Genomic DNA, 20,722 nt, shown 5'->3' on the forward strand with positions numbered 1-20,722 from the left:
TCCGTGCTGCCAGATGTTATCTTGTTCTTTGGTTCTCCCATTCTTGAGGCTGTTGGGTGGATTCCAGTCTGCCCTCTGGGGGTCCTCTGGTTATTTCCACTTGACGCCTTCTTCAGCCGATGGACGCTGGATTCTTAGGCTGGCACCTCCCTGATCATTCAGTTATTATCCACACCAAGTATCCATCCACATACATCCTCTATCTCTATTTTAATCACAATTGTTAACAAAGCAAGATGAATACAACAAAAGGGCGGGGAGTCTCTGGGTGCTGTTTCTGTTGTTACAGAGTATTGCTTGGAGTCTCTCTCTGTGTGAGTAGTTGTTGTTACAAAGAATTGCTTTGAGAACAGACTCTCTTAGAATGTACTAACACAATTAGCAGCTTGCAAGTTTCACACATAGAGGGAGAGAAACAGTACCAAAAACCAAGAGACTTCTTAGTTTAAATTCCAGGGTATTACTAATTATGGGGAATCAAACTCATTTGTGATTTTAATACAGAACTTCTTTAATATGATCCAACATACAATGGCTTCTCCATTGTCATCTGCTTTTAACCTCCTTATCAGGAGGAACCTTGATGCGGGACTTTTGTGCATTCTAGGTAACATCAGTGACTCTTTCCACAGCCTTCCTGCCTGGGTTCTGTATTTTGCACCTTTCTACAGGGAGTAACACCAGCTCCAAGCCCCTTGCATCAAGTGATCGTTCACACATATTGTGACCACACCAGGCTATCTGAGCAGTTTGGCTCTTTGTGAGGATTTCCTGAACTATTCCCATCATAGTCTTTAAACCTTCCCCAAACTTTTGCACAAGTTCAGCCATCAGCTCCCACTCTGCCTCAGAGCCACCCTCCAGGGACTCTCCAGTAAGATCCAGGGGCCCTCTGACTTTTCCCCCATCCAGGAGATGAAATGGGGCACTCCATGTGGCCTCTAGGGGCACTCCAGGGTAAGCAAATAGACAAGGTAACATTACATCCCAGTCACTCACCCTCTTGTTTGCATATGTTCCTGTTGAACATGGATTTTAGAGTCCTGTTGAACCCCTCAACTAAACTGCTGATCTCTGCATGGTATGGGGCAAATTTCAATTGCTTTACCCTGCACATCTTCCAGAACTCACAAAATAGCTGCCCCTCTTCTCAGAGTTTGCCTCCGGGAATTCAGAGGCATCTTCCCTTTTCATACAGGTTGTCACAATATTTACAGTTTTGGGCAGTGATATCTTATTTCCCACCAACCCATCAGCTGAGAAATTCTTAAGAACTCCCACACTGAAAGTAGCCCGTAAACCTTCCCACTCTCATTCACTGTCAGCTAAAGCAGTGGTTTTCAAACTGTGGGTCGCAACCCACTACTGGGTCGCAGAATGTGAGGCAGTGGGTCGTGACGGCTCTGGACAGCTCCACCGACCGGGCCATTAAAAGTCCCGTCGGTGGTGCTGCCCGGCTAAGGCAGGCTAGTCCCTACCTGTTCTGACACCATGCTGTGCCCCAGAAGCGGCCAGCAGCTGGTTCAGCTCCTAGACGGGGGATCCACCGGGCTCCACACGCTGCCCCTGCCTCGAGCACCAGCTCTGCACTCCCATTGGCTGGCTCCTAGCTCATGGGAGCTGAGGCGCGGTGCCTGCGGGCACGAGCCGCGGGGAGCTGCTTGCACCTAGGAGCCGGACCTGCTGCTGGCCGCTTCTGGGGAGCCACCTGAGGTAAGCCTGTGCCCCAATTCCCTGCCCCAGCTTGAGCCCCCCCAAACCTAGAGCCCCTTCCTGTACCCCAAAGCCCTCATCCCCAGCCCCATCCTAGAGCCTGCACCCCCAGCCAAGAGCTCTGACCCCCTCCCACACCTCTGCTCCAGTCCAGAGCCCCCGCCCCCTCCCACATCCTGAACCCCTCATTCCTGGCCCCACCCTGCAGCTCTCACCCCTGCACCCCAGCCCTGTGCCCCTCCCACACCCCAAACCCCTCATCTCCAGCTCCGTTCGGTTGTGGGCATCAACAATTTTCTTCACCCAGGCCACCAGAAAAAAAGTTTGAAAACCACTGAGCTAAAGGCTCCATGGTTTTCAGCTGCCCCCAAACCTGCTTTACCTCCTCCCCTAGGAGATCACCCTCTTTAGTCACCTCTTTCCTGACTAGAGACATAGAATCATAGAATCATAGAATATCAGGGTTGGAAGGGACCTCAGGAGGTCATCTAGTCCAACCCCCTGCTCAAAGCAGGACCAATCCCCAATCAAATCATCCCAGCCAAGGCTTTGTCAAGCCTGACCTTAAAAACTTCCAAGGAAGGAGATTCTACCACCTCCCTAGGTAACGCAGTCCAGTGTTTCACCACCCTCTTAGTGAAAAAGTTTTTCCTAATATCCAACCTAAACCTCCCCCACTGCAACTTGAGACCATTACTCCTTGTCCTGTCCTCTTCTACCACTGAGAATAGTCTAGAACCATCCTCTCTGGAACCACCTCTCAGGTAGTTGAAAGCAGCTATCAAATCCCCCCTCATTCTTCTCTTCCGCAGACTAAACAATCCCAGTTCCCTCAGCCTCTCCTCATAAGTCATGTGTTCCAGACCCCTAATCATTTTTGTTGCCCTTCGCTGGACTCTCTCCAATTGATCCACGTCCGTCTTGTAGTGTGGGGCCCAAAACTGGACACAGTTCTCCAGATGAGGCCTCACCAATGTCGAATAGAGGGGAACGATCACATCCCTCGATCTGCTCGCTATGCCCCTACTTATACATCCCAAAATGCCATTGGCCTTCTTGGCAACAAGGGCACACTGCTGACTCACTATCCAGCTTCTCGTCCACTGTAACCCCTAGGTCCTTTTCCGCAGAACTGCTGCCTAGCCATTCGGTCCCTAGTCTGTAGCTGTGCATTGGGTTCTTCCGTCCTAAGTGCAGGACCCTGCACTTATCCTTATTGAACCGCATCAGGTTTCTTTTGGCCCAATCTTCCAATTTGTCTAGGTCCCTCTGTATCCTATCCCTGCCCTCCAGCGTATCTACCACTCCTCCCAGTTTAGTATCATCTGCAAATTTGCTGAGGGTGCAATCCACACCATCCTCCAGATCATTTATGAAGATATTGAACAAAACCGGCCCCAGGACCGACCCCTGGGGCACTCCACTTGACACCGGCTGCCAACTAGACATGGAGCCATTGATCACTACCCGTTGAGCCCGACAATCTAGCCAACTTTCTACCCACCTTATAGTGCATTCATCCAGCCCATACTTCTTTAACTTGCTGACAAGAATACTGTGGGAGACCGTGTCAAAAGCTTTGCTAAAGTCAAGAAACATCTGTGCTCCAAAAAGAAAAGGAGGACTTGTTGCACCTTAAAGACTAACACATTTATTTGAGCATAAGCTTTCATGAGCTACAGCTCACTTCAGTGTCTCCCCAGCCCTGACACGCTACCGTTGACCTCGGCCTTTTTAATAAACTCTTGGTCTGGGTCCAGGAGATCAGACCTGCCGAAATTAACTCGAGCTCGGGCTGCCACCACTGAAGTCTCTGCCTGGGGGGCAGCGGCTTTCACCTGGACAGCTCAGGGCGGGGATCTGGATCCCCCAGACATGGGGCATCACTTTGTCACGTAAGTGACACTTCCTTGGGCCCTCGGTGGGTTTCGTCCCCTCTGCCCCTTCCTCTTGCCCAGGAACAAGCCGCGGGCCCCCTTCTACTCCAGGCTCTCGCCCTTCCCCGTGGGCCCCGCACTCCAGGAGGGGCAGCACGGGCGGTCCCAGTGAACTCCCACCGCAGCTGCCCCTGCTGGGGACCTCTCCCCTGCCGCAGCCCGCGCCTTCTGCGAACCGCCCGCGAAGAGCCGCTCGTGATCGACCCACGAGGGATGAGTCCCAGCGCCCGGACTTGGGACCCCGGTTTGCAAGTATCCGCCACTTTATGCCCCTGTCCCGGGGCCCGGGCCAGGGCAGCGGCTTGTCTCCAGCAGCCTCGGGCCGGGCCTCGCCCCGTGTTCCCCCGCCCCGCGGCAGAGGCTCCCAGCCGGGCCGCACGTGGGGGGCGGGGCCGGAAGGTCCCTGCGCGGGGGCCTCCCCCGGCGGCTGGAGCGGGAGGCGCAGGCGTGGGAGCTGGGGGCGGGCAGCGCAGCAGGGCTGGAGCCGGCGCCTCCCGCAGCGCCCAGCGAGCGGAGCCTTCCCTGGCCGGCCCGTGCGCAGCCCCTGGTCGGGGAGCGGGCGCGGTGGAGACGCGGCGGGAGGTGGCCCCGGGGAGGGAGGCACCAGCCGCGGGGCGGGAAGTCGCTACCGGGGCGGAGGAAGCGGCCGGGGCCGTAGCCGAGCCCGGCGATGGCTGCAGCGGGGCCGGCGCAGGTAGGACGCGGGGTGGGGACTCCCCGGCCGGGCACTGGCTGGTCCCGGCTGGGGCCGAGGGGGGCCGGGACCGGGTCTCTCCCGCGCTAGTGACCCTGGGGCTGGGAGCGGCTCAGCGCGGCCAGGCAGGGTCCGGGGTCCCGCTTTGCACCAGCGCAGCCCGGGGGTCAGGGGCTGCAGCAGCTGGGGCCGGGGAGCGGCTTTGGGGCCCCGGGACCCGCCCACAAAGCCGGGCGGACATGCGGAGCCAGGCGCCATCCCTTTACCCCGAGTCCCTGGGGGGCTGTGCGAGGGGGTGGGGGGCCTGCCTGGGTCACAGCTGCAGCGGCCGGAGCGGTGGGTGAGAGAGGGCTTCACTTTTTCAACTGTTGAGTCTTTCACTCTTACACCACATGCGTCTAGCCAGTCAGCTGAGTTTCTTGCAGACAGGTGGGGAGCATTTGCTGGTCTTGTTCCAAACCAGTGTGCAACTTCGGGATGAACAAGTGACAATGCCCTGAACATTGGCCTCCAGTTTCTGTAGCGTCTGGTATCTCTTGCTTAAGTGGAAAGTAGGATGCCACAGCTGTGTTGGTTCACAGAAACTGAGTTGTGTCTCCAGCATTCTTAACAGCCGCATTCAGTTCTTCTAAAATTGGCTTTGACAGTGGCGGGCTGATAAGGCTTTTTGCATGTCCGTGCAGTCCAGAGGCCAGGTGTTTTGCAGCCTTTTCATATAGGTTGTCAGTATTGGCTTAGCTGATCAGTCTGGCAAACCCAGCTCCTCCACTTTTACTATATAAATCCATGGGACGCCCACATCTTGAACGCTGCGTGCAGTTCTGGTCATTCCCTCTGAAGCACCTGGAATAATTCCTGTTGGAAGACAGGATATTGGGATAGATGGACCATTGGTCTGACCCAATAATGTCCTTCTTACATAAAAATAATTATAATAGTAAAAGTTCAGTACAGAAATTCCCTGAGATAATGACCTCTTCAGATAGCGATGATGTGAGATAATGACCTTGGGAAATAATGCATGTTTAAAATATTGGCCTACTGTGAAACATATATTTATATAAGTTTCCCAGTCACAAATCTAGCATTCTGCAGCGAAGTCACTAAAACGTAGTCCAATGCCCTGGCTGCTGTTTGTCGTTCCACCGTTCACTCTACCGCTCCATCCCCAATGGCCCTGCACTGTCACCTTCTGCTGCCACTGTGACCTCTGTGAGTCTGTCTCTTGAGGTTCCACCCAGCTCTCAGTGATTTCAGCTCTCAGTGGGGGAACCTCACAGCTAGTGCAGGCTGGGCCGTCTCTTCCACAGAAACACTCCCACAGCAGGTTTAAGCGCTTAGACCTATTTATCAGTGTTTTTAGCTCTTGTGGTCACTTATGAAGCCTAATCGACTCTCTCTGTAAACAGGAGAAAGGGGCGGGTCAAATAATGCGTGTGACCTACACCACCAAGCAAAACACCTGTGCCCCACCCTTTCTCTCTGTGCACTAGGATATGGCATCCAAACCTCCTGCTTAGGGAGTGCAGTTCAGTTGAAGATGACCAGTGCTTAATTTGTAAGGAAAGAGGTGCTGGGGCTCAAGTAAGTTTGTTACTTTAATAACTGATGTGACAAGTCCAGAGGTCCCAAAGCTATGAACTGCCCAGCCTAGAGGTGCCGGGGCTCAGCCCTGGCACAAATTAAGCACTGAGGGAGACCTCCTCGTTCAGTCAGGCTAAGTACAGTTCTGTTGCCTTTTACTCATACAATACGGATAACAACATTTCATAACCTCCACAGTTAATACTTAAAAATAAAACGAGTACTTGTGGCACCTTAGAGACCAACAAATTTATTTGAGCATAAGCTTTCATAGAATCATAGAATATCAGGGTTGGAAGGGACCTCAGGAGGTCATCTAGTCCAACCCCCTGCTCAAAGCAGGACCAATCCCCAATTAAATCATCCCAGCCAGGGCTTTGTCAAGCCTGACCTTTCATGAGCTACAGCTGACTTCATCGGATGCATTCAGTGGAAAATACAGGGGAGAGATTTATATACGTAGAGAACATGAAACAATGGGTGTTATCATACACACTGTAAGGAGAGTGATCACTTAAGGTGAGCTATTACCAGCAGGAGAGTGGGGGGGGAAATACCTTTTGTAGTGATAATCAAGGTGGGTCATTTCCAGCAGTTGACAAAAAAGTCTGAGGAACAGTGGGGGGTGAGAGGGGGGAATAAACATGGGGAAATAGCTTTACTTTGTGTAATGACCCATCCACTCCCAGTCTTTATTCAAGCCTAAGTTAATTGTATCCAGTTTGCAAATGAATTCCAATTCAGCAGTCTCTCGTTGGAGTCTGTTTTTGAAGTTTTTTTGTTGAAGAATTGCAAGTTTTAGGTCTGTAATCAAGTGACCAAAGAGATTGAAGTGTTCTCTGACTGGTTTTTGAATGTTATAGTTCTTGACGTCTGATTTGTGTCCATTTATTCTTTTACGTAGAGACTGTCCAGTTTGACCAATGTACATGGCAGAGGGGCATTGCTGGCACATGATAGCATATATCACATTGGTAGATGTGCAGGTGAACGAGCCTCTGATAGCGTGGCTGATGTGATTAGGCCCTATGATGGTGTCCCCTGAATAGATATGTGGACACAGTTGGCAACGGGCTTTGTTGCAAGGATAGGTTCCAGGGTTAGTGGTTCTGTTGTGTGGTGGGTGGTTGCTGGTGAGTATTTGCTTCAGGTTGGGAGGCTGTGTGTAAGCAAGGTCTGGCCTGTCTCCCAAGATCTGTGAGAGTGAAGGACGACCCATCACTCTCCTGCTGGTAATAGCTCACCTTAAGTGATCACTCTCCTTACAGTGTGTATGGTAACACGCATTGTTTCATGTTCTCTATGTATATAAATCTCCCCACTGTATTTTCCACTGAATGCATCTGATGAAGTGAGCTGTAGCTCACGAAAGCTTATGCTCAAATAAATTGGTTAGTCTCTAAGGTGCCACAAGTCCTCCTTTTCTTTTTGCGAAGACAGACTAACACGGCTGCTACTCTGAAACCAGTTAATTCTTAAGTGATTTGTAACCAACACCTGCCAAAATTGATCCCTTGGGCAGCACAGCTCTGTTTGCTGGATACCTAGGCAGAGTAGGTGAGTTCATGTATATACAGTCTGGTCCTGAAGCTTTTCCACCCAACTGGGTCATCACTAGCTGTCAGGGGAGAGCTCATTCAGACCTTGCTTACAAACCATCATTTGAAATTATTAGGTTGGCCAATATAGCTGAAACAAATGTGCCAACATTGTCATAAATAACAACTGTGTGAGGAAGCTAGTCTTGGTTCATACTTTTCAAACCCATTATGCTTTCTCAGGTACAAGTATTTTCTCATACACTGTATATGCATTTAAAGTGTGTATTAATGTTTCAATTTCAATTCAGATTTCCAACCAACAACTAAACTGCCAACACTGCATGTAACTGGGGGGGGGGGGGTGTTGGGGAAATTCAGGGGGGGCTTAGGGAAATCCCTGCCCTGAGGTCCCTGGGGGAGCTGAGTGGGGTGGTAGAGTCTCCCTCGTTCACAGCTGGTGGGCTGGGTGTTATCCCTGTGAGTCGCTCCCCTAGAAACCGCGTCCCCTGCAGAGACTCCAGGCTTGGGGGGCTGGAGTGGAAGGTGCTGAGTGTGTAACGCTTCTGACAGCAGCTCCAGGTGGCGTTTGAGGACATCGCTCTGTATTTCACCCGGGAGGAGTGGGAGCTCTTATCCAAGCAAGAGAAGCAGCTGTACCGGGACCAGATGCTGAGGAATAACCAGGCCCTCGTTTCCCTGGGTAAGGACCTATTTATCTTTACTCGTAGCTGCGAAATGTGTGGGTTCCCTTGACACCTCAGCTGCCATGTGCCACCCAGCAGCCAAGTGGTGGCAAATGTCAGCAACTTTCAGAGCCTCAGGCTAATGTTAATGTAACCTGTTTACTTGCATTATGTACCTCAGTCCTGGCACAGAGGTGGTTGGAAACAGCCCATGAGCAACAACCTCTTCCAGGAATCCCAGCCCAGACACCAATGGCAGTAACTCTGCCTCAAGAACTGACTCTAGTTAGATAAATAAGGCAGGGAGAAAATCCTCCTGCAGCAGCTCCCCACCTCTCCAAAAAAGAATGAACATCGTAAGTTTAACAGCCACACAATTGAACAAATCTTGCACCCTAAGCAAAAGAACTGGTAGGTCTGTGTAACGGTGACACCTGCCATGACTCAGCCCCCACAGCAAATTGAGAAGGGTCATGGACGTTGCTGCTTCAGAGCGTGAACTGAACTTGCCTGGTGGTAGATGGGAAGAAATCTTTTCTAAGGAAGGCTTATTTCATTATTCTCCTGCTTGGGATCTCCTGCGCTTTCCTCTCAAGCAGTGTCTGATATTGGGGCCTTGTCGTTCCAGGAGCTGCGCAGACAAACACTGACCGAGGTCAGGGCCCTGTTGTGCTGGGCTGCACTGACATAAATGAGTCCCTACCCCCAAAACTTTAGTAATAAAATTGATTAATTCCCCCGCAACAGGCTATTCAGGTTCCACACCGGACTTAATCCACCGGATTGAGCTAGGGGAGGCAGAGCTCTGGATTCAGGATGTCGAGGACTCTAAAGAAAGCTCGGGATCTGAGAGCCCCTCCTCAGGTGAGTCCTAATAATCCGATCCCTTCTGATTTACACACCTGCTAGTGGAGGGCTCCTTAATGTAAAAGGCAAAGGCAGAAAGAGATCCACTGGCTGGGAGCAGAAGCAAGACAAATTGACGATGGGAATTAGGGGCCAGTGTTTATCTGGGAGAGGAATGATCCATTGGGAGAGCTTCCCTCTGGAGAGGGTGGATTCTCCATTACTGGGAGTCTGTCAGTGGAGATGGGGCATCTCTTTCTCCAAGCCCTGCTCTAACTCAGCCAGGAGTTACTGGGATGGAGTCAGGAATGGCTGGGGGAGATTCTCTGGCTCAGATAGGCAGGAAGCCAGGCTGGATGCTCTCAATGCGCCTGTCTGGCCTTGATATCAATGAATCACAGATATCATAGTAATGTAGGACTAGACGGGACCTCGGTAGGTCATCTAGTTCAGTCCCCTGCACTGAGGCACGACTAAGTATTATGAAGTCCATCCCTGACAGGTGTCTGTGTAAACTGTTCTTAGAAACCTCCAATGATGGAGATTCCACACCTCCCGAGGTAATTTTTTCCAGTGCTTAACTACCCTTTCAGTTTGGAAGTCTTTCCTAATGTCTAACCTAAATCTCCCTTCCTGCAATTTAAGCTTATTACTTCTTGTCCTGGCCTCAGTGGATAAGTAGAACAATTTATCTTTCTAACAACCTTTTAGGTACTTCAAGACTGTTATCAGGTGTCCACCAGCCCCCTCTTTGCCCCTTCTTCCCCCCCCCCCCCCCCCCCCCCCCACACACAGTCTTTTCTTCTCCAGGCTAAACAAATGCAATTTTTTCAATCTTTCCTTTGGGTCATGTTTTCTAGACCTTTAATCATTCTTGTTGCTCTTGTCTGACCCTCTCCAATTTGTCCACATCCTTTCTGAAGTATGGGGCCCAGAACTGGACACAATTCTCCGGTTGAGGCCTTACCAGTGCTGAGCAGAGTAGAAGAATTACTTCTCACATCTTGCTTGCAACACTCCTGCTAATACATCCCAGAATGATATTTGCTTTTTTTTTTTTTTCAACAGAATTCCATTGTTGACTCATATTTAGTTTGTGATCCACTATAACCCCAGATGGTTTTCTGCAGTACTCTTTCCTAGGCAGTCATTTCCCATTCTGTATTTGTGTGATTTATTATTCCAACTTAAGTGTAGTACTTTGCATATGGTCTTATTGAATTTCATCCTATTTAATTCCAACCATTTCTCCAGTTTGTCAAGATCCTTTTGAATTCTAATCCTGTCCTCTAAAGCACTTGCAACCCCTCCCAGCTTGGAATCGTCCATAAACTTTGAGTGTATTCTCTGTGCCACTGTCCAAATCATTTATGAAGATATGGAATAGGACAGATCCCAGTGGGATCCCACTCGATATGCCTTTCAGCTTGTTTTTGAGCCATAATAACTATTCTCTGAGTACAGTTTTCTAACCAGTTGTGCACCCACCTTATTTGCCTAGGCTGTGTTTCTCTAATTTGTTCACGAGAAGATCATGTAAGACAGTATCAGAAGTCTCACTAAAGTTGAGCTGTGACATGTACTGCTTCTCCCCTATCCACGAGTCTTATTACCTGTCAAAGAAGGATATTAGGTTGGTTTGACATAATTTGTTCCTGACAAATCCATGTTTTCTGTTACCTAGAAGGAAATAAACTAATAAGTGCTTACAAATAGAATGTTTGCTTATCCATTATCTTTCCAGGTACTGAAGTTAAGATGACTGGTCTGTAATTCCTTGGCTTGTCCTTATTCCCCTTTCTATAACTGGTTACTATATTTGCCCTTTTCCAGTCCTTGGGTCTCTCTACCATCCTCAGCGATTATCTCTAAGAACATGTGAATGGCTCAGAGATCATTTCAGCCAGTTCCTTAAGTATTCTAGGATGTAGTTCATCAGGCCGTGCCTACTTGAAGACCTCTAACTTGTCTAAGTAATTCATAACTATTTCTTTTCCTATTTTAGGCTCAGATCCTACCCCATTGACACTGATGTTCACTATGTTAGTCGACCAATCACAGCTAACTTTTTTGGTGAAAACTGAAACAAAAGAGGCATTTAACAGTTTGGCCATTGCTGCATTTTCTCTTATTGTCTTTCCCTCCTCGTTTAGTAATGGGCCTAGCCTGTCCTTGGTCTTCCCTTTCCTTCCCATGTATTTGTAAAATGCTTTCTTGTTGTCCTTTATATCCCTAGTTAGTTTAGTTTTGTTTTTTGCCTCGGCCTTTCTAATTTTGTCCCTACATGCTTGTGGGGTTTTTTTTTAATATTCATCCTTTATAATTTGACTTAGTTTCCACTTCTTGTATGACTCTTTTTTGAGTTTCAGGTCACTGGCAATCTCCTGGTTAAGGCGGGGAGTCCTCTTATCATACTTCCCATCTTTCCTACTCATTGGATATCTGTGACCTAGGATGGGACCTAAACATTATGGGGCCTCAAAGCTGTGAAAGAGAAATGGATCAGAGATGGGGAGATGATAAACTTGAAAGAGGGGTAGGATAGTGATATGGGATAATGTAGGGAGGGGGAAGATTTCAGGGGATGCTGAGGGAAAGAGAGAGGTTTCCGTGGTGGGGCCAGGGAGCATATGAGGGCTGCATTTACCTAGGGGGTAGGACAGTGCAGTAGGATTCAAAAGATCTTGATTCAGTTCTAGAAGCGAATCGCTACAGCTCCACCATGCCTCAGTTACCCCACCTGTGTAATGGAGAGGGCATTGAGGCTGTGAGGATAAAATCCATCTGTGTGTGTGTCAGTGGATCTGGCACTGGGGCTCAGACAAGCACCTGGCTGGAAAGACACGCCTGTCGTTCTATAGACTACATCACCTTCTTCAGGCTTCCCACACCTCAGAAAATCATACTAAGGCAGGGGTGCCCTAGAGATTTTTCAAATGGGCTTCATGCCTCTGCCCCTCCTGACTCAAGCTGTTGTACTGGTGTCGCATGGCCCTGGGATATCTGGATCCAGACATAGCTCAGCCAGAGGCAAAAACCTGCTCGCAGCCTGGGAGAGCATCCCTTGGATATCTGGGGTATCTGGCCCTTGGCAGAGAAGGTGCTGCCCTGTCAAGGTTCCCACCCCACCCTCTCTCTGCTACTTCACTTCACACATGAGCTCTCAGACTGGAGAAACCTGCCCCCAGTGAGCAAAGAGAAAGCTGGGAATGACGCAGGGCAGGATCAGTCACGTATGAAGAGCGCAGGTCATGCCAAGCGGAGGACGCCATTTTGTAGAGTAGGTCTCAGGAACTTGCAGCGTTTCACTGTAATGCCCTAAAACTGCCCCGTGTTCCAGGCAGCTGTTGCTGGGGGAGAATGAACACGTTTAGGTGCCCAGACAAAATCGTCCTGTGGGCCAGGATTTGGGAGTATCCTGGTGTATGGGCTGGGTGTGAGGGAGAGGGGGTGGAATGGTCTTTGTCACATCCCCTCTCCTCCTGCTTTCTCAGTGGCACAAAATCTTTGTCATGTACGTTGCTTCAGTGTCAATGCTTAGCACAGCCCTCAGCCTTAACATGGTCTGTGACTGTCTGTAGACCAAAGGTTGGGTGGCAGCCGTTCACCCCTTCCAGCTCAGCAGTGTCACTGATTGGGTTGTAAAACGAGACAAACATGTTTTTCAGGTTATATCACACAAACCCCGAGTGACTTGTCATCCCATCAAACCCCCACCCTCTTAAGGATTTTAGTTCAGTTTTAGTTTTGCACGAAGAATGAAACATGAGGCTGAAGCTAAATGACTTCTTTAGGAGGAATTCCTTGAAAAGGAATCACTCCCCCGCAGGAATAAGCTACATTGTTCTAAGTGGCTTTATACCGGTCTCACTGGGTCCACATGAGGGGATTGTAGCTGGTTTCAAACCAATATAGTTTAAACAGCGCAAATACTGGGGAACAGGCCTTATGCTATAAAACAGGAGACAGTGCAGAACCACCAACATGTAAATAAAAACCTCTGATGGAAATAAAACCAAAATCAGTGTGAAAACAAAACCCAGACCCTGTTTGTTAGCACTTTGAGGCCCTAGTTCTGGCTGAGGGCCTTGTTGTGCCAGGCGCTGCCTGTATCCTGGGCGAGCTACAATTTAAGCATAAAACGAGACCCAAGATGCATGGCACACATGGGAGCAGGCGGTGGCCGTTGCACAAACAACATAGAGTAGAACCACCCTGAGTCAGGCTGCAGATTTGTGTCAGCATTTCGTATCAGAAATTAGAGAGCAGTTACAGTAAATTTAGTAAAAGTCACAGGTCACTAAATTTACTGTGACAGCTCCATGATTTTTAACACAACCTGCCCTCCTCCTTGCCCTGCCCATGGAGCACCAACCGCCCAAGGAAGCACCTTCCCCCTAGTGCTGCAACCCTAACCCCGGCCTGGTGCAGAGGGGTTGGTGTGGGCTAGAGAAGATCTGGGTGGCAAGGCCATTCACTGAAGTTTGGCTCGCTTCCCCCACCTTTCTGACTGGGCGGGGGCAAATCTGAGTGGCACTGTAACCCCGCAGGCCAGGTCTCAATTCCCAGAGCGAGGTGTTGGGTCCAGCCCTGTGGGACAGGAGCCGCCATTGCAGGCAGAGGCACCCATCCAAAAAACAGTCACTGAGAAATGCGGAAATCGCTCCATCCGTGACATTTTCCCATCTTTGACAAACCAGTAGACTTTACTGTGCACTAACACCAGGATTGCCTCTGCTCTCTCCAGCAGGGCACGGGATCCCGGGAGGAACGAGGGCATGGGCTGAATGTGGGGAGAGCATGGCAGGAACACAGGATCCCACATCACACAGGGGGATCCATGCACAGGACTCAGTCCATCCCTGGGGTAAACTCAGCCAGAGACCGGATCTGGCTACACACCAGAGACTCTCCATCGGCCAGTGTCCTGACTGCCGCATCAATTGCGGCAAGAGGTTCAGCAACCCGTCCGCGCTGACCCAGCACCAGCGCTGGCATATCGGGGAGAGGCCGTACCACTGCGCTGACTGTGGCAGGAGCTTCAGGCAGTCCTCAATCCTGAGAATACACCGGCACACGCACACCAGGGAGCGGCCGCACCACTGCTCTGACTGCGGCAAGGTCTTTGCACACAGCTCAAGCCTGAGAAGACACCAGCGCGCACACACCGGGGAGCGGCCGCACCGCTGTCCTGACTGCGGCGAGGGCTTTGTACAGAGCTCAAGCCTGAGAAGACACCAGCGCACGCACACTGGGGAGCGGCCGCACCACTGTGTTGACTGTGGCAAGGGCTTTGCACGCAGCTCAAGCCTCAGCAGACACCAGCGCACACACACTGGGGAGCGGCCGCACCGCTGTGCTGACTGCAGCAAGGTCTTTGCACACAGCTCAATCCTGAAAAGACACCAGCTCACACACACCGGGGAGCGGCCGCACCGCTGTGCTGACTGCAGCAAGGGCTTTGTACAGATTTCAAACCTGAGAGTCCATCAGCGTACGCACACCGGCGAGCGGCCACATCGCTGTGCTGAGTGTGGCAAAGGCTTTGTACAGATTTCACACCTGAGAGTCCATCAACACACGCACGCCGTGGAGGGGCCGCACCGCTGTGCTGACTGTGGCAAGCGCTTTGCTAGGTTGGCCAATCTCATCCGGCACCAAATCACACACAGCAGTGCCCCTCTGCCAATGCCACAGCCGAAGGGGCTTCTGGCAGCCAGTGGGCCTGGCACAGCGCCAGCAGGTGTGAACCAGGGCGTGGTCCTGTTCCCATGATGCCTGACAGAGAGACTGTGTGGGGCAGGGAAGGGGACTTGGCTGAGCAATGTGGGGAAGAGCAAACAGGTGGAGGGAATTTAGAGCAGATGGTCACAGCCTACTCTATTTGGGAGCATCCCCACCCCCACCCCCTGTAGGTGGGATCCAGCCAGGCCTTTCTCTTTCTGTCCCACACTCATGCATCTCGCTGGGATGCAGCCAGGACACCCCCCACCCCCCTCTAGGTGGGACCCAGCCAGGAAATTCCCCACACACCTACCTCAGTTCCAGTCAGCGAGTGACTCTTGGGTGACATCTAGAGGTGGGATTTGCAGTCCTGTCTCAGCATGGATTGGGCTGAGAGCGAGACAGCCCGGTGCATGTGATTGAAAGATGACGCAGGAACTACTCATGCTATCTTTTTAAATACAAACGCGATGAAGAACTATGTACTTAATGTGTTACAAAGGTCTGTCTAACCAGGGTGGATTTGATTTAAATCACGAGTCAGGAAGATTCGATTTATGTAGAAATCCGTGATTAAAAGTGCATTCTTGTTGGTTGTTATAACCTTAATACATATTCTTCACAACTAAGAGGTAGATGTAGGTTTCATTTTTAAAAGGTTACACACTATACATTTTTAAGTGATTTATTTTGGAAACTTTTCAGATCAGTTTTACAGCTATATCAAAAAATGAATGATTGTTTGGTTATTTCATTTACCAAAGGTAATTGAAGCAGACATTTATGAAGTCATTGGGAGGTGAACTATCTCCAAATCAACAGGTTAATCGTTAATATTTGGAGGATTTTCTTGCCATGCTGTGTTAGGAGGAGAACATCACCAGACAGACATTTAAATAGTTTTATTTAACTAAAGCAACAACGTTATGTATTCTGGATTTTTTTTCTTCAACAGCAAATGTATAATATTTTTACAAAACAAGCATATGAATTTTTGAATTTAGTTAAACATTCAAGTTTTTTAAAATCAGGTTTGTTTTTGTTAAAATTTTTTTAACTAAAATAGTTAAATGAAATATTTTTAAAAAAAATTAAATCGACGATGTCCGCCAGGTTAACATGAGAAACTTAAAATATTGGCTTCTGGAGCTAACTCAGTCGCCTTCGCCTTCATTTTCTTGTTTGTTCATAATCTGGAAAAGAAAAACAAGCTTTCCTGCTTTTTCAGGTCCCAAATGATTTCTCAATTTGGAATGAATTATTCCAAAGGAAGAAAATATTCTTTCTACTCTGGCAGAAGAAGCTACTCCTCTTAAGTGAGATTATCACTTCAACAGTCTCTGAATCCAAGTGCTTAAGTGACTTCTACCAGTTCCATCAATGTGACTTTCTTTAAAACATCATCAGCGAGCACATATTTCTTGTATGGTTCTTATTCCCAAACTGGGTCTCTTATGGCCGGCTGCCATTTTAGGTTTTCCCTTCTAGAGATAGAATGGTATGGTAGATCTTAAATCAATGAAGGCTACACTCAGAAAGACCTCAAGCCTTCTGGAATATGTTGCTCAAACAGTTTCACTTTTGTTTCTACTGCCTGCCCCTCCTGTGATGGGTTCGGTCACAGAGACCCCCTTGGGACTGCCACCTGATGTGCTGAAACTACCTCTGAACCCATTTTCCCTGATGGCTTGGGACTCCAGAACCCTGCCTTGTTGAGCCAGACATGCAAGCCTGCTGCAACACAGACCCAGGATCTGAACCACGCCCCCAAAGCTGCAGGCTTTAACTGAAAACTACTCAGCAGGTAACCAGTTTCCAGCATCCAGACACCCAGCTCCCAATGGGATCCAAACCCCAAATAAATCTGTTTTCCTGTGTATAAAGCTTATACAGGGTAAACTCAAATTGTCCGCCCTCTATAACACTGATAGAGAGATATGCACAGCTGTTTGCTCCCCCAGGTATTAATCACTTTATGTTAATGAATAAACAAAAGTGATTTTATTAAGTATAAAAAGTAGGATTTAAGTGGTTCCAAGTAATAACAGACACAACAAAGTAAGTTACCAAGCAAAATATAACAAAACAGGCAAGTCTAAGCCTAATACATTAAGAAACTGAATACGGGTAAATGTAACCCTTAGAGATGTTCCAATAAGCTTCTTTCACAGACTAGACTCCTTCCTAGTCTGGGCCCAGGCCTTTCCCTTGTTACAGACCTTGTTAGTTCCAGCAGGCATCTTAGATGAAAAGCAGGGGATTCCACGAGTGGGGACCCCTTTGTTCTGTTCCATGCCCTTTTATATCTTTGGCACAAGGTGGGAATCCTTTTCTCTCTGGGTTCCCACCCCTTCTTCTAAATGGAAAAGCACCAGGTTTAAGATGGATTCCAGTATCATGTGACCAGGTCACATGTCCTGTGAGACCTCATTCTTCATTACCCATCTCATGTATACAGGAAGGCTTGCAGGTAAACAGAGCCACTTACAGCCAATTGTCCTAGTCAATGGGAGCCATCTAAACCACCATTAATAGCCCACGCTTTGCATAATTACAATAGGACCTCAGAGTTAACTTCATATTTCTAATTTTAGATACAAGAATGATACATACATACAAATAGGATGACCACACTCAGTAGATTATAAGCTTTGTAATGATACCTTACAAGAGACCTTTTGCATAAAGCATATTCCAGTTACATCATATTCACATTCATAAGCATTATTTCCATAAACAGATGAAGTGCAATGTCACACCTCCCTTCTCACATTTATCTCCAGACTTCTTCTCCTTGTCCAGATCTATTCCGCCCCCAACAATCTTCTATTTATTGAACTTTTTGAAACTTTGCACTTCTAGAGAGAGGTAAGGGATTGACTCTGTGTACACAAATTTGCAGAGGGACAATAGAGTTGAGGTCTGTTATTTCTCACGTCTATATATTATTTATTTAAAAACATTTTTGCTGTTAACAAGCATGTTATCTCTGGAGCCACAAATCCACAGTCTGAGAACTGCAAAACTAAGCATCTCTCATGGTATCTTCTAGACTGAGCACTGAGTCCCATTGGGTAGATACAAAGATTAACCTAAATAATCTATACAGAAGCCCCTGGAACCCCATAAGATTGGGTCCCTAATCCATGAACTATTGGAACTCATTTACAAAACTTTTCTTAAACATTACATGAATATATTGTCTCATACTATAGAATTAGAATTTATAATCCCTATTCCATTATGAGATATCTTTGAGCTATAATGGATCTTAATTAAAACTATCTCTAGATAGGTTTTTTCCTCAAAAAGCATTTTGTCAAAAAAATCAGATTTTTTTTTTTAAATCACTGATTTTTATCCACCCTGTGTCTAACTAGGTGTCTCTTTGCTATTAAAGAAGCTGATGCATTCGGATGGCATGTGGAAAAGCCAGTGTGAAGTGTAAATCTTTAAGGTGAACCAATCAGTGTGTTCTAAGGCCTAACTGACCATGAGGCCTGATGAACTGTGTGACTGGCAGGTGCACAGAGAGAGTTTCCCATTACTCCTGGGGGAATTCGGTGCGTAAAAATTCTGCGAACAATATTTTAAATTTGTGCATAGTTAATTTCTCAAAATAACATAATAATCACACTAGTTTCAATTATTTTGTTAATTTATTTCAAAATACCTGTCAGCAAGTATGTCTAACAATACAGACAACAAAAAAGATTCAAGAAGTGTTTTTTGACAAATAGATTCCTTATTAGGCATATTAATCCAGAATTTTGAGTAATAATTCATGTAAACTACCATTCAAAAACGTATTTCCCGCACCCCTCAGAAAGAGTGCAAAGGCTTGGGGGAGTCAGGGGTAACAGAGGAGCTGAGGGAGAGGGAAGTAATTGCTGGAAGTAGCCTGGGAGTGAAGCAGGAGGGCTGTTGGGTGCGGGTGGGAGAAGTATAGAAAGGATTTGCGGGGGAGGAGGAGTGGAGATTCCTAGAGCAGATCTTTTAACAAAACATCCCATCTTGAGAATCCACCATGACCCTTGGTAAATTGTTCCAAAATGGTTAATTACCTTTGCGATCAGAAATGTATGCTTTATTTCGAGGGCTGTTGATTAATTGCAGTAAACTCATGCGATTAACTCAAAAAAAATTAACTGAAATTTAATAAATTAATCGCACTGTTAAACAATAGAATACCAATTGAAATTTATTAAATATTTTGGATGTTTTTTTACATTTTCAAATATATTGATTTCTAGTACAACACAGACTACAAAGTGTACAGTTGCCCACTTATTTTTATTACAAATATTTGCACTGTAAAATTGATAAAAGAAATAGTACTTTTCAATACACCTCAGACAAGTACCATAGTGCAATCTCTTTATCGTGAAAGTGTAATGTACAGATGTAGATTTTTTTTTATTACATAACTGCACTCAAAAACAAAACAGTGTAAAACTTTAGAGCCTACAAGTCCATTTCACCCCAAGGAGCCAGCAGCTCTGCAGTGGGGATCTGTCCCCAAGAGCAGCATGTGCTGGAACTTGTGGCATGGAGCTACATCTGCTCCCCCCAGTTGGGCTCTGGGTGTCAATCTGAAGGCCCATCCAGAACATACCCCTCTGGGTGTCAAGCTGAAGGCCACCTTAGGGTGCACATGGAGCTGCATTAAGCCAGAGATGGGAGGTCCCAGACATGAGGCTGGGGAAGCAGGGGCATGAAATACGTGGGTGGAATAACGGGGGTGTAATACAGGGCATATGGACACAGGGTGGGGATGGGGTCGGGGTCAGGACACAAGGGACTGATGGGGTGGGGTTCGGAACGCAGTGGGAGAGAAATGGGATGAGGGGACGAGGACACTGTGGGCAAAGGGGATGGGCTAGGGAAACAGTAGGCAAAGAGCAGATGGTGAGTGGGGATAGAACATGGGGGGCAGGATGTTAGAGAAGGAGGCCCATGGTATGGGGGGGCAGGATACTGTGGGGCAGATTGCCATAGAATGGGGCTGGACAAGTGGGGCAGATAGGCTAGGACACGGGAGGTGGGGGAGATGTGGCTAGGAAGGCTAGGGCAGTGGTGTTAGGATATAGGGGACAGGAGCCCAGGGGACAAGCACAGACGGGGTGGGGCTGGGTAGGACACAGGGAGCGGAGAGGGGCAGGAGGACTAGAGCAGGTGGCAGATGGGAAGGAGGAGGAACCACTTACCTGGTTACACCCACCCTGGGGGCCCCTTGTCCTTCTGCTCAACCAGGGAGAGGCTGCCAGGGGCTGGGCTCTGGGTGTCAGTTCAGAGCAACTGCACCTGTATTTGCCCTCAGTGGGCCCCACTGTCAGGCTTCCAGCTCCCCAGTTGTTCCCTCTCTCAGCTGAAGACATTCACCCCTCTCCCTTCTGACCGGGGTATTTGCAGGTTGCATCGTTCCCTCCCTCACTGTGTTATCCCAGCACGGACAGGCTGCCCAAGGACACCTCCTGGCTTTCTCTTTAGAGGTGATTAATAGGTGCAGTGCTACAGGTATAAAATACCACCCAGCATTTCCTAGCAAGTCTGCTTTCTTCTTAAGGTACAAAGCATTACAGAGAAAACATCATAAAAACAATTAAAAACCTACACACATGCTATCAAGACCAGGATTATCCCAACCCTGCCATGGATTCTGGCAGAAGCAGTCCTTCCAACCCCTGCCCAGTTGGGTTCCTTGTGGTCACCAGCTCATCTGAGTTTCAGCTCAGAACTAGCACCCAGTCCTTCCAGCCCTCCCCTAAGGCCTGAGGTTCTGCGTGGGTCAGGGGTCCTGTCCATTTGATGGATCAGGATGAAGGCCCTGAGCCTGTTTGAAACCAGGCTATTTATCCACAAACCCCTTCTTTGTCCTTTGGTCCCTAGAGAATCCAGCTGCTTTCCCGATATCCACAGAGCCAGTTATCTCATCATAGAAGACAATCAGGTTGATCAGGCATGACTGCCCTTGGCGAATCCATGTTGACTGTTCCTGAT

The 20,722-nt window shown here is 48.4% G+C and overlaps 1 protein-coding gene and 1 long non-coding RNA gene across 4 annotated transcripts; both read left to right on the forward strand.

The window, feature by feature from the left end:
• Positions 1-4,166: 4,166 nt before the first annotated feature.
• On the forward strand, positions 4,167-15,327 carry LOC102940561 (zinc finger protein 239-like). 3 transcript variants are annotated; one of them, XM_037898669.2, is made up of 4 exons: positions 4,167-4,344; positions 8,040-8,169; positions 8,900-9,016; positions 13,749-15,327. In XM_037898669.2, the coding sequence occupies exons 1-4, from the start codon at positions 4,321-4,323 to the stop codon at positions 14,771-14,773; spliced, it is 1,296 nt and encodes a 431-aa protein (XP_037754597.1). In that variant the 5' UTR covers positions 4,167-4,320; the 3' UTR covers positions 14,774-15,327. The 3 variants fall into 3 exon arrangements, with proteins under 3 accessions (XP_037754597.1, XP_043405385.1, XP_043405386.1); XM_043549450.1 differs by having other exon boundaries at positions 4,170-4,344; positions 13,746-15,327; XM_043549451.1 differs by lacking the exon at positions 4,167-4,344 and adding an exon at positions 5,252-5,556 and having other exon boundaries at positions 13,746-15,327.
• A 1,150-nt stretch (positions 15,328-16,477) lies between these two features.
• Positions 16,478-18,427, forward strand: LOC122466329. The gene is made up of 2 exons (XR_006291746.1): positions 16,478-16,526; positions 18,103-18,427. It is a non-coding gene; the product is annotated as an uncharacterized LOC122466329 (long non-coding RNA).
• The last annotated feature ends 2,295 nt before the right edge of the window (positions 18,428-20,722 follow it).

The sequence above is a fragment of the Chelonia mydas genome, chromosome 6 (assembly GCF_015237465.2).
Source record: "Chelonia mydas isolate rCheMyd1 chromosome 6, rCheMyd1.pri.v2, whole genome shotgun sequence".
NCBI lineage: Eukaryota > Metazoa > Chordata > Testudines > Cheloniidae > Chelonia > Chelonia mydas.